At 45.0% G+C, this 16,888-nt stretch overlaps 1 protein-coding gene across 1 annotated transcript; it reads right to left on the minus strand.

Moving 5' to 3' along the window:
• Positions 1-11,842: 11,842 nt before the first annotated feature.
• LOC129554161 (olfactory receptor 9I1-like) lies at positions 11,843-12,787 on the minus strand. The gene has a single exon (XM_055422779.2). It carries the CDS (start codon positions 12,785-12,787, stop codon positions 11,843-11,845), a length of 945 nt encoding a protein of 314 aa, XP_055278754.2.
• Between the last annotated feature and the right edge of the window lie 4,101 nt (positions 12,788-16,888).

Consider the following 16,888-nt stretch of genomic DNA (forward strand, 5'->3'; position numbering starts at 1 on the left):
TTCAGCCATGTGGGTGTTAGGGGAGTAATGGCATCTCTATGCCAATCATTGTTCCCTGCACCTGACATATTTGGTGCTAACTGCTGCAGCCATCAGTAAGGCATGTGTCTGCCTTACAGGAGACAGAATTAAGCCTTGACAAGATAACCTGTCTGAGAGGTCACAGAAAAGTTTAAATTGTTTTCAAACATTTGTATACTTAATACTCAACACACTTAATACTCTCTGGAATATCTCATCTCCCAACATACTTACAGGATTTTCCTAACTCATGGGGAAAGAGCTGGCCCTTTTGCTTTTGTGAGGAAATTCTATGAAGCACTGTGATATTTCCTGTTTTCTGAGCAGATCCAAAGAGACTGCTGCTGTGGTGATCTCAAAGTCATAGAAAATACAATTACCTGATCTTCCTCGGGCTGATATTACATTTTGCTGAAACCTTCTTTTGAACACACTCCCAGCAGGTGGCAAGACCAGGCTGTGAGCCCAGTTTTATCCGGAGTTCCTGGGCAATATTCAAAGCTTGCAACCCCCAGGCCTTCCCGGTGTCTAACTGTTTTGCCTTCTTGCTCAGACAACCCAATTCAGATTGTCTTGTTTCTGAATCATTGAGTTTTCTGATCCTATTGAATTCTTTGGTGATTTTAACACCTTATAGGTATCACGTGTGTGTGTGTGTGTGTGTGAGTTGCTTTAGTCATATCTGACTCTTTGGAACCCCATGGACTGTAGTTTGCCAGGCTCCTCTGTCCATGGGAGTCTCCAGGCAAGAATACTGGAGTGGATTGCGATGCCCTCCTCCAGGGATCGAACCACATCTCTTATGTCTCCTGCATTGGCAGGCGGGTTCTTTACCACTAGCGCCACCTGGGAAGCCCCTAGGTGTTGCCTAAGATGATGCTAGATGAAAAAGGGGTTATTTTTTCTATACGATTCACTGTGATGAGTTGCCTGCCTTCAGTGAGGGTTGCATGAGCCCAGACTTGACTGCAAATCACAAAATGAGCGGGGCAGGGCTTCGTGCTTCTAGGAGAAGTCAGCTCCCTTGAGTCGGCGCTGCCTCATGGATATCATCATATCTTCCTCTTTCTCTTGGTGGGTGAGAAAACCATGGGCCTAAGGATTCAAAGCTCAGGAGGGTAAGTGACGGATCAGCCCTGGATGGCACCATTTCTCATGCTCCTTCCTCTGTATGGCCTCCAGGGAAAGGGCACTGTTGCCTCCAAGCCACGTCCTCCAGGGCTGGCAGGAAACAGTCAATCCAGGCCTGTGCTGACACATCACAGGTGAAGAAACAGACCCAGCGGGGGCGGGCGCATGTCTCATCTGAGGTCACATGGCTTCTTAGCTGCCAGCTGAAGGCTGTGAGGGCTGATCAGAAATGATGCCAGAGGGTAGCTAAGGTAGGGGGAGGAGCCTAGGACTGTGAACCACGGTGCTTTTGATCAGGTTGGTCTCACCCATCAGTCTGTTCTGCTCAGGGATTCGCTTCCTTTGAGACGCAGTGGAAGTCTTACCACCTCTGGGAAAGCTGGCTCAACCCCATATGGAGGTTCTCAGGTCTCAATGAGCCATACCTGAGTTATTTTCCCATTCTCTATTGTAGTAGGGTTTTGAGCATTAGACCTTCTTTAGTTTAAACATCTGCCTTCTGAAATATTCTGTGGGAGAAGTGTTCAGTTCTTCAACTTATTTAATTTAAAAAATTTTATATTGGAGTATAGTTGTTTTTACAATGTTGTGCTAGATCAGAAGAATAAAAAAACCTTCAAGTAGTGAGTCATCCTGTGGCTCTTTGACCTTCAACTGGTGGCTTCCAAGGTCACAGTGTTTAATGGCCTCAAGCTAGCAGGATGGGAGGGAGCAGGGCTTGTTGGGATGGTCTGCACCATTTATTCAAACATTCTATTGGCTAAGCTGCATGCCCATACTTAGCTGCAAAGGAGGCTGGCTAAGAGGCTAGTTGCTTCACCAGTCCTAGCTGGATAACATGAACCATTCGGAGTCAGAGGGCAACATGAGGTAGGCAGCCCCCAAGATGGCCCCCAGTGATCCCTGCCGTCCAGTATGCATGTCTTTGAATGATTTACTCTTTTGAGAACGGCCCGGATTTAGTGACTCACTTGTAGTAAATAAAGTGTGATGGGGCGTTACTTTTGAGATTAAGCTTCAAAAAACCACTGGTGCCTGTATCGGGCTATTCTCTCTGAGAAAAGTCAGTGGTCGTGTTGTGAGTTGCCCCATGGGGAGGTCCATGTTGCAAGGAACTGACATATTTGGCTACCAGTGGGGAAGGATTCGAGTCTTGCCAACAGCTATGCCTTAACCTGCAGCCCTGGCCAAGGTGTTAATCACTGCTTTGTGAGAGACCCTGAGGGAGATTCCCAACCAACTGGTGCCTGGATTCCTGACCCTATAAAAATGGTGACAGGAAATGTTTGCAGCTTTAAGCTGTCAAGCTAACAATAATAGACAACTAACACATCCTCATGGGGAGATGCTACAGACGGCAAACAGAGTTTCAATACTCTACTTACTTCTTGCGGTTTTTTTTTTGCCTTGGATGTTTAGCCCTTGATTTCTTAGCATCTTTTTGCTTGTTTATTTTATCTTTCCAGGTGCTTTTGTTTTCTCTCTTACATGTTTTAAGGCCAGTTTGGTCAGAATATCCTAGGCCAGAAATGGAAATCCTAGTCATTTAAATCTTTCTGCTTTTCCATAGGTCTTTATTGAGCGCCTACTGTGATTCAGGAAGTGCGCTAAAAATAACGGATAGTTCCTGCTTCCGTGGAACTTACATTCTACCAGAGGCGGGGGGTGAAAAACCGCAGGCAAATAGAGACCAGGCCTTGTCGTGTCCTGGAGAGTAAAACAGCAGGGTAGGGGTAAGAGAGTGACGTGCAGCAGGGGGGCTCTTGTTCTAATATCGTGGTCAAGAAGGGTTTCTCTCAAATGAGGCCACATTTCAGCAGAGGCCTGAGTGACATAAATGAATGGGTCTTGTAGAATGATAATGCTGGTGAGAATGCTTGGGCAGACCCTTTCTTCGTGGAGGTCTGCAGGAGACGTTGGGAAGGAGGCATTCTCTCTGTCCTTTTATTCCAGACAGATTAAATGTAGGGAACTTGGACACAGGTTAGTGGGTTGGTGGATCTGAGAAATCATTGTTGCTTTCAGCCTCTCAAGCATCAGTAGAGCTGTCTTGTCTGGGACAAGACTTCCAGCTGAAGCTGACTTAAATGCCCTGGTCCCATCTTAGCCATCACAGATAATAGGGTCAGTGTAGATGCTGAATAAATTTTTTATTGAATAACTCTTCTATACAATCTCTTTCATTTTCTACCCAACTGTTTAGCCAAGAACTTGCAGGTGTATAGGCATTTAGGCTAAGTAACTTTCTCTCCTTGTTAAATACATTTTAAATTTTTATTTATCTTGTCTTCTCTGACCTATTGACCTTTGAATTGTCCCTGACTGACTTTTGAATGTCCCTTCACACGACTCCCAAGTTCCCAAGAAGGAAAACCATCTTCTCTGATTCTTGGAGAAAGAGCCTAATGAGTAAGTCCTTTTTGTTGTTGTTGGGAGAAATTTATTTATTTTTAATTTAATTTTTATTTTATATTAGAGTATAGCTGTGGTAAAGAATCTGCCTGCCAATGCAGAAGATGCAACTTCGATCTCTGAGTTGGGGAGATCCCTTGGAGAAGCAAGTGGTAACCCGCTCCAGTACTTTTGCCTGGGAAATCCCATGGACAGAGAAGCACTGTGGGCTACAGTCCCTGGGGTGCAAACAGTTGGCCGTGACTGAGCATGCACGTAAGTGATTTACAATGTTGTGTTAGCTTCAGGTGTACTGTGGAGTGACGTGTGGGCTGCTTTCCCTCAGGTGATTCTGTACCAGAGAAGGCACAGTTGTTTATGAATTGTTGTTCCAAGGTGATATAATCTAGTAAATAAGAGTCGTGTTTCTGGAGCCAGACCCTCTGAGCTCAGATCAAGAGCCTTGCTCCTGTGACCTTGGACAGCTTAACCTCTCCACATCTTAGTCTCCTCACCCCTGTGAAAAGTGAGAGTGAAAGTCGCTCAGTCGTGTCTGACTCTGCGACTGTATGGATTGTAGTCCATGGAATTCTCCAGGCCAGAATATTAGAGTGGCTAGCCTTTCCCTTCTCCAGGGGATCTTCCCAACCCAGGAATCGAACTGGGGTCTCCTGCATTGCAGGCCGATTCTTTACCAACTGAGCTATGAGGGAAGCCCGCCTCACCCCTATGTGGGGATAATAACTGCGCCGACATTATAGGAGTGCTAAGGCACCACAGGGTTGTTAGAGACATCTGAAAGTTTTTAGACTTGTGCTTTGCATATAATAGGCATAACTCTTAGCTGTAATAATTGTAATGTTTTATTAGGAGCCAGGACAATGGGTTAGTAAGTTCTTTAGACTGCCAAAGAGACCACTCAGATTATCTAGTAGAATAAGGGTCTATGGTTAAGACTTTTGTGCTCCAGAGGGAGACAGGGATTTCTTGGGGGACTTACTGGCAATGCTAGAACTCAGTCTGGAACGTAATTCAAGACTCAGGAAGATCGAATGTAGCACGGTTTCTCTGGCTGCTTTCTCAGCACCTGACATCTGCTCGTTTCCTCTCGGTCTGCCTGTAGCCTGACTCGGCCCTTCTCTCCATATCTTATCGTCCTTGTGAGTCTCATTTCTTAGCTGACGGAGTCTTTCCCCATATTTTTCAGTTTAAATCCTCAAGGCGGAGATACCTGTATTGCTGCTGCTTAGTACTCGCCATTGTACGCGTCTGGACTCCACTCTCCTCGTGTACTGGTGGAATCTGCGCCAGGGGCTTATTGAGTCTGATCACCTGAAGGGCAAAGTCAAGTGCCGGGACCGTCGTTACCTGAGCAAACGGCGACCAGCGGGGCGGTTTCTCCTGTAGTGGGAGAATGACAGACGTTCAGACACGCTCTTCATGGACAATACTCACCATGTCTCACGCCGAGACCCCGTCCTTTGTTCATTCAGAGTGTAGATGAAATGAGTGTCAAGGAGGGCAGACCTGCTGCAACGTACTAAAGAGCTCCTTTCCGTTAGCGTTCTGTAAGGGTGGAGTCCTTTGATCCTGATGACCAAGCTTGAGCTAGTCCCCAAAGGGAAGTTTATTTCAGGAGCCCCGTGTGTCCTAAGGAAGCGAGAGCATGACTGTGGCTGGCTCCAGCGCAATGGAAAGTAGGGGCTGGAAACTGTCTGTGCTCTTCCTTAGTCTTTTGTTGCAGATTCTTAAAAAATAAATTTTTTTTATTGGGGTGTAGTTGCTTCACAAGGCTGTGTTAGTTTCTACTATATAGCAAAGTGGATCAGCTATATATATCAGTGTATATCTATATATATATATATACACTATATGTATGCATATATGCCCTCTCTTTTTTGATTTCCGTCCCAGATGTACAGAACAAATGTGTGGATACCAAGGGGAAAGATAGGGATGGGATGAATTAGGAGATTGGGATTGACATGTACACAAACTGGTACTATATATAAAATAGATCCTGGAGGAGGAAATGATAACCCACTCCAGTATCCTTGCCTGGAGAATCCCACGGACTGAGGAGCCTGGCAGGCTACAGTCCATGGGGTCGCAGAGAGTCAGACAAGACTCAGCAACTAAACAACAACGTCAAACAGATAACCAATGAAATGGTGCAGAAAAGGGAACTCTACTCAATGCCCCGTGGTGACCTAAATCCAGATTCTCTTTGGGATCACTACTTCATTGTCGGCTCCCTCTTGACTTCTCTACATTGGTCAGTCTGGTCTCCTACACTCGATCTCTCATATGTTGAGCTTCACGGTGCCCAGGGAAAAGTTTGTATTCATGTCAGGTGCTGACTTCTGAACAGAACAGCTGCAGGCAGGGGGGCAGGCCATCTTAATAACACAGTTGTTCCCATGTGGAGGGGCATGGAGGATCAACTTCTCATAAATTCAAGACTGGTTAGAGGGATTCATTGGGCACGCAGCAACACATTCAATAAAAAGGACATCCTTGGGTTGCCCTTGAGTGTGTGGGATGTAAATAAACACACTCACTCCTCCTACCCCAACCCCACATTAAACATCCATATATCGCTTAGTTGGAAAGGAATGCTGTTCATCTTTCTGTGCTCATTGTCTTGCCTTTTCATTTGTTCACGGTCTATTTAATATTTGCTCGTGGCCACGGAATTGTGGCAGGGCCAGGGCTGAGGTCAGAAAGCAAACGAGAGGAGCGGAGAGAGCCGTATATACCGAGCAGCTGATTGGGGCTGCATTTCAGGTTCATCACTTTCCTTAATTTCTGCAATATGCTCTTGAATTAAAAGCTGTTACATTTGTTTTAGACATGAGGAAATTTAGGATTTGAGACATTAAACCACTTATCCCAGTTACCACAGTGAATTAGTGCTAGAACTGGAATTCGAATACAAGCCTGCTTCTGAGTCATGCCTTTGTCTATGGCTATAAACTGAACAAAAGGACTTTGAGCAAAGGCCCAAAGGGACTGTGAGAGAGTGCTTTCTTAATGCAAAATGGGGATCTTCTATGTAACCGTGGCTTCTGTATTTGCCACTTCCATGAAGCTCAGATGAGACCATGCATGTGCCATAAAAACGTGTTCAGAGGCGATTACTGAGCACTCCTCTGGTTCAAGCTCTGGACTTGGGGACGAGTTCAGCCTGCAGAAAACAGACTCTGCCCTAACGGGTTTTGCACTCTTGTGAAGGACTTATAGTTACTTTCCCCTATTACCAGATCTTTTGCTAGAGAAGATAATATGTGATGCAGCATTTTCCTTTGATCTCTGATGTTTCTCTTCTTGAAAATGGGATGCTTGGTGGGGAGAACCGTGTATGAGGCAGGCAATGTGGGTCAGGAGGGGAGGCCATGCACCATATCCTTCAGAAACTGAGGACCGGGTCCTTCAGGAAACACTCCCAAAGGCTTAATTCATCTTGAAAGTATCAGAGTAACATTAAAGTAGGAAAAAAACTGAGGGATTAAGTGGGAAGGCAATTTGCAGATTTGCAAGTTCCACTGATCTGGTGTGAACAAGGGGGAAAGACTTGAGAATCTAGGATGTGAGGGGGAAGGCTCATTCCTCAACCATTCCCTTCCCGTGACCAGTTAGAGACTCACTTTTTAAAAACTGAGGTAGAGTTCGTTTACAATAATGTGTTAGTTTCTGCTGTACAGCAAGGTGAATCAGCTCTGTGTATACATATATCGCCTCGTCCTTGAATTCCCTTCCCATTTAAGTCACCACAGATCAGAGCATCGAGCAGAGTTGTCAGTGCTGTACAGTTGGCTCTCGTTAGTTACATATTTTATGCATAATATCAACAGTGCATATACGTCAGCCTCAATCTCCCATCCATCCCACCTCCCTTCTTGGTATCCATATGTTGTTCTGTAAGTCTGGGTAGAGACTCACTTTTGTCTTACACAACACTCCCCATTTATTGAGGGAATCAGTCACTTACACATTACAAAAAAAGACTAGCTTTTTATAAAAATCTTTTTATTTTGTATTGCAGTATAGCCGATTAACAATGTTGTGACAGTTTTAGCTGAATGATGCAGGGATTCAGTCCCACATATACATGTATCCATTCTCCCCCCAACTCCCCTCCCATCCAGGCTGCCACGTAAGACTGTTTAACTTTATCCACTGGTATCTTCAGAAATAATCCTTGTCCCAGAGACGAAGGTGGAGCTGATGCAAGCGAAACTGAGGAGGCAAGGACGGGAAACCCACATCTGGGCACGAAGAGCGCTGGACTGGGGAAGATTAACTGAGGCCTCCCGGGGCCTCCGCGATGCCGAGACTTCTGATGTCCGTGAGCAGCTCGAGACTTCTGGGCTCTACGGAATGGAGTGGGGCTGGGAGCAAGAGAAGAAAGTACACCTGAATTGCTGGAAACAAGTGTTATCGTATACACAGTTAAATTTGTTTAAAAAAGTTTACTGAAGTAGTTGATTTATAATGTGTTAATTTCTACTGTATGGCAGAATGATTCAGTTATACATATATATATATATATATATACATACACATATACATGCTGCTGCTGCTGTTGCTAAGTCACTTCAGTCGTGTCCGACTCTGTGTGACCCCATAGATGGAAGTCCATCAGGCTCCCCTGTCCCTGGGATTCTCCAGGCAAGAACACTGGAGTGGGTTGCCATTTCCTTCTGCAATGCATGAAAGGGAAAAGTGAAAGTGAAGTCGCTCAATCATCAGCGACCCCATGGACTGAAACCTACCAGGCTCCTCCGTCCATGGGATTTTCCAGGCAACAGTACTGGATTGGGTTGCCATTGCCTTCTCCGATACATATACATAATATATTCTTTTTTCATATTCTTTTCCATTAAGGATTACAAAGGATATCACAGGATATTGAATATAATTTCCTGTGCTATACAGTAGGACCTTGTTGCTTACTCCTTCTATACGTAATAGCTTGCATGTGTTAATCTCCAGGCATCCCCAGTAGCTCACCTGCCAATGTAGGAGATGAAAGAGACCTGGGTTTGGTCCATGGGTCAGGAAGATCCCTTGGAGGAGGAAATGGCAGCCCACTCCAGTGTTCCTACCTGGAAAACTCATGGATGGAGGAGTCTGGTGGGCTCCAATCCAAGGGGGCTCAAAGAGTGGGAAGCACACGCTCATTCACACATCTGCTAACCCCAACTCCCTACTCATCTCATCCTCCCTTCCGCTTGGCAACCACAAGTCTGTCTTCTACATCTGTGAGTCTGCTTCTGTTTTGTAGATAAGCTCTTTGTGTCATGTTTTAGATTCTACAAATAGCTGTGAAAAGAAGAGAAGTGAAAAGCAAAGGAGAAAAGGAAAGATATAAACATCTGAATGCAGAGTTCCAAAGAATAGCAAGGAGAGATAAGAAAGCCTTCCTCAGTGATCAATGCAAAGAAATAGAGGAAAACAACAGAATAGGAAAAACAAGAGATCTCTTCAAGAAAATTAGAGATTACAAGGGAACATTTCATGCAAAGATGGGCTCGATAAAGGACAGAAATAGTATGGACCTAACAGAAGCAGAAGATATTAAGAAGAGGTGGCAAGAATACACAGAAGAACTGTACAAAAAAGATCTTCACGAGCAAGATAGGCACGATAACATGATCACTGACCTAGAGCCAGACATCTTGGAATGTGAAGTCAAGTGGGCCTTAGAAAGCATCACTACTAACAAAGCTAGTGGAGGTGATGGAATTCCAGTTGAGCTATTTCAAGTCTTGAAAGATGATGGTGTGAAAGTGCTGCACTCAATATGCCAGCAGATTTGGAAAACTCAGCAGTGGCCACAGGACTGGAAGAGGTCAGTCTTCATTCTAATCCCAAAGAAAGGGAATGCCAAAGAATGCTCAAACTACCGCACAATTGCACTCATCTCACACGCTAGTAAAGTGATGCTCAAAATTCTCCAAGGCAGGCTTCAGCAATATGTGTACTGTGAACTCCCAGATGTTCAAGCAGGTTTTAGAAAAGGCAGAGTCACCAGAGATCAAATTGCCAACATCCGCTGGATCATGGAGAAAGCAAGAAAGTTCCAGAAAAACATCAATTTCTGCTTCATTGGCTATGCCAAAGCCTTTGACTGTGTGGCTCACTATTGTGGAAAATTCTGAAAGAGATGGGAATCCCAGACCACCTGACCTGCCTCTTGAGAAACCTGTATGCAGGTCAGGAAGCAACAGTCAGAACTGTACATGGAACTACAGACTGGTTCCATATAGGAAAAAGAGTACGTCAAGGCTGTATATTGTCATCTTGCTTATTTAACTTATATGCAGAGTACATCATGAGGAACGCTGGGCTGGAAGAAGCACAAGCTGGAATCGAGATTGCTGGGAGAAATATCAATAATCTCAGACATGCAGATGACACTACCCTTATGGCAGAAAGTGAAGAGGAACTAAAAAGCCTCTTGATGAAAGTGAAAGAGGAGAGTGAAAAGTTTGGCTTGAAGCTCAACATTCGGAAAACAAAGATCATGGCATCTGGTCCCATCACTTCATGGGAAATAGATGGAAAAACAGTGGAAACAGTGTCAGACTTTATTTTTTTGGGCTCCAGAATCACTGCAGATGCTGATTGCAGCCATGAAATTAAAAGACGCTTACTCCTTGGAAGGAAAGTTATGACCAACCTTGATAGTATATTAAGGAGCAGAGACATTACTTTGCCAACCAAGGTCCGTCTAGTCAAGGCAATGGTTTTTCCCGTGGTCATGTATGAATGTGAGAGTTGGACTGTGAAGAAAGCTGATCGCCTAAGAATCGATGCTTTTGAACTGTGGTGTTGGAGAAGACTCTTGAGAGTCCCTTGTACTGCCAGGAGATCCAACCAGTCCATTCTAAGGGAGATCGATCCTGGGTGTTCATTGGAAGGACTGATGCTAAAGCTGAAACTGCAATACTTTTGCCACCTCATGCGACGAGTTGACTCACTGGAAAAGACTCTGATGCTGGGAAAGGTTGGGGGCGGGAGGAGAAGGGGACGACGGAGAATGAGATGGCTGGATGGCATCACCGACTCTGTGGACATGAGTTTGAGTGAACTCCGGGAGTTGGTGATGGACAGGGAGGCCTGGCGTGTTGTGATTCACGGGGTCGCAGAGAGTCGGACACGACCGAGCGACTGAACTGAACTGATAGGTGTATATTGTCACCCTGCTTATTTAACATATGCAGAGTACATCATGAGAAACGCTGGGCTGGATGAAACACAAGCTGGAATCAAGATTGCCAGGAGAAATATCAATAACCTCAAATATGCAGATGACACCACCCTTAGGGCAAAAAGCAAAGAAGAACTAAAAAGCCTCTTGATGAAAGTGAAAGAGGAGAGTGAAAAAGTTGGCTTAAAACTCAACATTCAGAAAACTAAGACATGGCATCAGGTCCCATCACTTGATGGCAAATAAGTGGGGAAACAGTGTCAGACTTTATTTTTTTTTGGTTCCAAAATCACTGCAGATGTTGATCGCAGCCATGAAATTAAGATGTTTGCTCCTTGGCAGAAAAGCTATGACCAACCTAGACAGCATATTAAAAAGCAGAGACATTACTCTGCCAACAAAAGCCCATCTAGTGAAAACTATGGTTTTTCCAGGAGTCATGTATAGATGTGAGAGCTGGACTATAAAGAAAGCTGAGCGCCAAAGAATTGACGCTTTTGATCTGTGGTGTTGGAGGAGGCTCTTGAGAATCCCTTGGAAAGCAAGGAGATCCAACCAGTTCATCAGAAAGGAGATCAGTCCTGATTATTCATTGGAAGGACTGATGCTGAAGCCGAAACTCCAATACTTTGGCCACCTGATGTGAAGTACTGACTCATTGGAAAAGATCCTGATGCTGGGAAAGATTGAAGGTGGGAGGAGAAGGGGAGGACAGAGGATGAGATGGCTGGATGGCATCACCAAATCAATGGACTTGAGTTTCAGTAAACTCCGGGAGTTGGTGATGGGCAGGGAAGCCTGGTGTGCTGCAGACCGTGGGGTCACAGAGTCAGACACGACTGAGCAGTTGAACTGAACTGAACTGAATAGGTGCTGTCGTATGGCATTTGTCTTTCTCTTTCTGACTTAATTCACTCAGGATGATAATCTCTAGGTCCATCCGTGTTGCTGCTGATTTGCAGATGTTCTTGTGTGCCTGAGTAATTACTGTCTCTCTGAGGATGCAGGTTGCATACATTGCTGGTGCCTGTTAGGATAGTTGATATGGGAACAAAATGGACTGAGAGAGCCTTTCACCCACATCTACAGGCTCTGGGACACCTGGAACCTACCAGTGACCTTTCTGAAGGCTGCTTTCACGTCCGTGTTTCTCAGGCTGTAGATCAGAGGGTTCAGCATGGGGATGACCACAGTGTAGAAGACGGACACCACCCTGTCTTCCTCTAGGGACGTGCCCGAAGCACTCCGCAGATACATGAAGGCAAGGGTCCCGAAGAGCAGAGCCACCGCAGTGAGGTGGGAGGCACACGTGGAGAAAGCCTTAGCCCTGCCCCCTGAAGAGCTGACCTTCAAAACGGCCTTGATGATAAGCAGGTAGGAAATCAGGATGACCAAGGCGTTGACCAAAATCACAAAGTTGCCAAAAAAGACAATGACAATCTCCGCATCTTTTGTGTCACTGCAGGCCAGCTTCAGCAGGGGTGGGAGGTCACAGAAGAAGAAGTTGATCTGATTGTCGTCACAGAAGGAGAGGGTGAAAGTACATGTGGTGCGCAGGGCAGATCCCGTTAGCCCACAGACGTAGGCTCCGGCCACCAGTGCCCGGCAGATCCTGGGAGGCATGGCCACAGTGTACAGCAGGGGGTTGCTGACAGCCATGTAGCGATCGAGGGCCATCACTGACAGCAGGAAACACTCCGTGCCTGCACAGACGGTGAAGAAGAAGAACTGGGCAGCACACTGGCCGTAGGAGATGACAGTCCTGCCCGTGGCCAGGGTGGCCAGGACCTGAGGGGTGATGACCGAGGTGTAGCAGGTGTCCAGCAGGGAGAGGTGGCTCAGAAAGAAGTACATCGGGGTGTGGAGTCGGACATCCTCCTGGATCAGAATGATCATGCCCAGGTTCCCCAGAAGGGTGACAAGATAAAAACTCAGAAATGCCACGAAGAGGGGGATCTCCAACTCAGGATAGTCAGGAAAGCCCATGAGGATGAACTCAGTTACTAAGGTGAGATTATTTTTGGCCATGAATTCCACGTAGACTGGAGATATGAGGTTGAGAGTGAAATGGGAAAAAATAAATCTCAGAATTGAAGAGCAGATGTTTTCTCTCTGGTAGAAGTTAGGTTTATCTTTCTGGGCAAATGTACAGAGGTTGTTTTTGAGAAACCTTGTACCTGTCTGACTCTTCTTGGACATCCTGCATTTTTGGGAGCTGAGCCATGAGCTGGTGCTTCTAATTTAAATTAACTCTGGTCTATATTTGGAAATTTCTGTGAAGATAAGAGACACATAGACTCTGAGATTTGGAAATAATCTAGGCTGCATCTGCTTTAAGATCCACTGGACACTGGAGTCTCCTCTACTGAACACCACCCATGTGTTTGTCTGGGTGCCCTGTGAGCTTCTATCTGTGGACAGTTCTACCTGTTGATTCCCTTTTTGGTTCTAGATTCTCTTTTTCTTCCACACTTTGACTTTAGTTTCACTCCTTCCAGAGACAACAATTCTAAACCCTTCTTCTCAGGAAAGCATTTCGGAGTTTGGAAGATGGCCAATCTGCTCTTTATGTGGACTATTTCCTAATTTACCCATTGATATATATTTTTAATTTTTTACTTAGCGATTTTATTGAGTTATAGCTGATGTGTACATTATAGGTGTACAAGTTACAGTGACTCGCCATTTTGAAGTGTTGTGCTCCATTTATAGTTATTATTTATAGTTACCCTAAAATACTGGCCGTGCTCCCTGTGTTGTATACTGCATCCTTGTAGCTTATGTTCTTTCTTTCTTTTTTTCTGTTATTGGACTATAATTGCTTTAGAATGTTGTGTTAGTTTCTGCTGTACAAGAAAGAGAATCAGCTATGTGTGCGAATATTGCATCCCTCTTGAGCCTCCCCCCACCCAATTCTGTCTCTCGGTCATCACGGAGCACTGAGCAGAGCTCCCGGTGCCGCACGTCAGCAGCTGCTTCCCGCCAGCCGTCTGGTTCACACATGGTGGCCCGTGTGTGTCTATGCTGCTCTCATTCATCCCACCTCCCCTTCTCTCCTATGCCCGCACATCCCTTACCTACATTTGCATCTCTGTTCCTGCTCTGGAAATAGGTTCATCTGCATCACTTATCTAATTTACACATATATGCATTCATATATATTTGTTATTCTCTTTCTGACTTACTTCACTCTGTATGACTCTAGGTCCATCCACATCACTACAAATGACCCAATTATTATCTATTTCAATGTGTCAATAACAGGTTAATCAGATGGTATTAAAAGATGTCACCCTGCTTATTTAACTTATATGCAGAGTACATCATGAGAAATGCTGGGTTGGAGGAAGCACAAGCTGGAATCAAGATTGCCGGGAGAAATATCCATAACCTTAGATATGCAGATGACACCACCCTTATGGCAGAAAGTGAAGAAAAACTAAAGAGCTTCTTGATGAAAGTGAAAGAGGAGAGTGAAAAAGTTGGCTTAAAGGTCAACATTCAGAAAACTAAGATCATGGCATCTGGTCCCATCACTTCATGGCAAATAGACGGGGAAACAGTGAAAACAGTGGCTAACTTTATTTTTCTGGGCTCCAAAATCACTGTAGATGGTGATAGCAACCATGAAATTAAAAGACTCTTACTCCTTGGAAGGAAACCTATGACCAACCTAGACAGCATATTAAAAAGCAGAGACATTACTTTGCCAAAAAGGGCCGTCTAGTCAAGGCTATGGTTTTTCCCGTGGTCGTGTATGGATGTGAGAGTTGGACTGTGAAGAAAGCTGATCGCTGAAGAATTGATGCTTTTGAACTGTGGTGCTGGAAAAGACTCTTGAGAGTCCCTTGTACCGCAAGGAGATCCAACCAGTCCATTCTAAAGGAGATCAATCCTGGGTGTTCATTGGAAGGACTGATGCTAAAGCTGAAGCTCCAATACTTTGGCCACCTCATGTGACCAGTTGACTCACTGGAAAAGACTCTGATGCTGGGAAAGGTTGGGGGCGGGAGGAGAAGGGGACGACCGAGAATGAGATGGCTGGATGGCATCACCGACTCTGTGGACATGAGTTTGAGTGAACTCCGGGAGTTGGTGATGGACGGGGAGGCCTGGCGTGCTGTGATTCATGGGGTCGCGGAGAGTCGGACACAACTGAGCGACTGAACTGAACTGAACTGAATACTGGAGTGGGTTGTCACTTCCTTCTCCAGAGCATCTTTACTTAAACATAATATTGTGTAATCTTGCATCCAAAATTAATCATATTCCCAACTTCCTGATAAACCATCGTTATTGAGCAGGGTGAGATCCTTCATATTATTTTATTCTTCTCTCCATCCTCAATCATTCCCTAACCCTTTTAGGGGTACATTCTAGCACACGTCAACTATATATGCCCTTATATATATTGCTTTTATATTTACTTAAAAATATGTGTATATTTAAAAAATATATTTATTTTTAGTGTAGTTTAATGTTTACAAGCATGATCTTTTTTTGTGTCTTTTTCCACACACAGTATATCTTTTTGATCTATCCATATTGTCTCAATAAATTGTTCATTTTTTCTGATTATGTTATTCTCTTCTTGTGTGCCCTTCCTAAGAGTGCCAGCCAGGACATTAAACATTCTACATACATTATCTCATACAATCCTCACAATGATCCTATGATAAAAGTATTATTTTGTCCTGGAGGGAACTAAGACTCTGAATAGTTAAGTAACTTGTCCACAGTCACATGACTAGTCAGTTGAAAATCCCAGATTCTAACTCAGGTCTGCCGTGTTTCAAAGCCAAAGCTGCAGTATGTAGGATTAATCCCACCTACAGCATAATTTCAGGACATCCAGTACTTTGTGGTGAATTCTCTGGTCTAAGCAAGGCAGTATAGTACCCCATCCCTGGGGTAAAGCTATCTACATTTTCTAAACGTTGCCTACTGACACACACATAAGCCTGAAAAGATCACAGCTGTAGGTTTTCAAGAAAAAATAAAAATGAGCCAGTCTTCTTTGTGTGTTTCATATAAGAGCTGAAATCCCAGTCTGGACGTGGTCCCATTAGGTGACAAGTTCTGATGATGTGGCCAGAATCTCCGCTCAGTTTCGCCTTCCCTCGTCTGCGCGGACCTTCCTTCGGAGCCAGGACCCTATCAATGTTATCAAGGTCTCGACGGCATCCTGCTTACCTGGTGGAATAAGCCGGTTGGATTCCTCTTAATTTCGGACTCAAACTAATCAAAAACCATTTAAGAATTTTGAAGAAGCAGCTCAGATTACACAAACGGATGGGTTGAGCTGCAGATTTTAGGTTTTCTTCTTACTCAGCAAACCAGAAGGTCTTTAAAAATACTCTGGGGATGGTTCTGTAGAAAGATGCAGTGAGTTTGAAAATGGTCCCTAACTTGCGAATCCGCACCTGGGCAGCCCCCGGAGCTCCCTGGGAAAGGCCGTGCTGTCAGGGGAAACTCTTCTGAAGGTGCTCATTATCTCATCTCCCACATCAGAGAGGATGAAAACAACCCTTGTGGGATTTCGTGGCAACTCCTGAGTCTCATTAGTCTCAGAGCTCATTTACGGCTTCTCTGAGGACTGAATTTGGTTCCCCTTCACCACTGGCCCTGTGTCCAGCTGTCCGGTTAGTGGTGGTGCCAGGAGCAGAACTCAACTCTGAGAACTCCGGGTGAAGTTTTATACACTGCGTCCATCCTACATCCATCTATCCTTAAATCTTAAACCTGACGTCGTTTCATCTCAGGATCTGAAACCTAGGCACATTTTTATTAGGAGAGATGTTTATTGATTCTGGAGGTAATGAGGCGAGGTGTGCCAAACATTCTTCACCCCAAGGACAACGGAAGCTGGTGGGCTACAGTCCATAGGTCACAAAAGAAGGGGACACAACTTAGTGAAACAATGAAAGAGCATGCGTGATGTGTTGTGAATGCTTCCTGGAATGGTCTAGAGCGTACAGTGGCTGTTGGGACAAAGCAGAGAAAAAGAGGGAGAATAAGCCAGTAATGACAGCATTCCATTAAACATCCCCCCCTCCCCGACATTGCTCAGTTGTGTCTGAAGCTTTGTGACTCCATGGACTGCAGTCTGCCTGGCTCCTCTGTCCACAG

This window comes from Moschus berezovskii, chromosome 14, assembly GCF_049115385.1.
Source record: "Moschus berezovskii isolate FMDL1 chromosome 14, NW_MosBer_1.0, whole genome shotgun sequence".
NCBI classification, from domain to species: domain Eukaryota; kingdom Metazoa; phylum Chordata; class Mammalia; order Artiodactyla; family Moschidae; genus Moschus; species Moschus berezovskii.

What these genes read in the sequence shown, in the direction of transcription:
- LOC129554161 (XM_055422779.2), bottom strand. Translation starts at nt 12,787, where the DNA reads ATGGCCAAAAATAATCTCACCTTAGTAACTGAGTTCATCCTCATGGGC.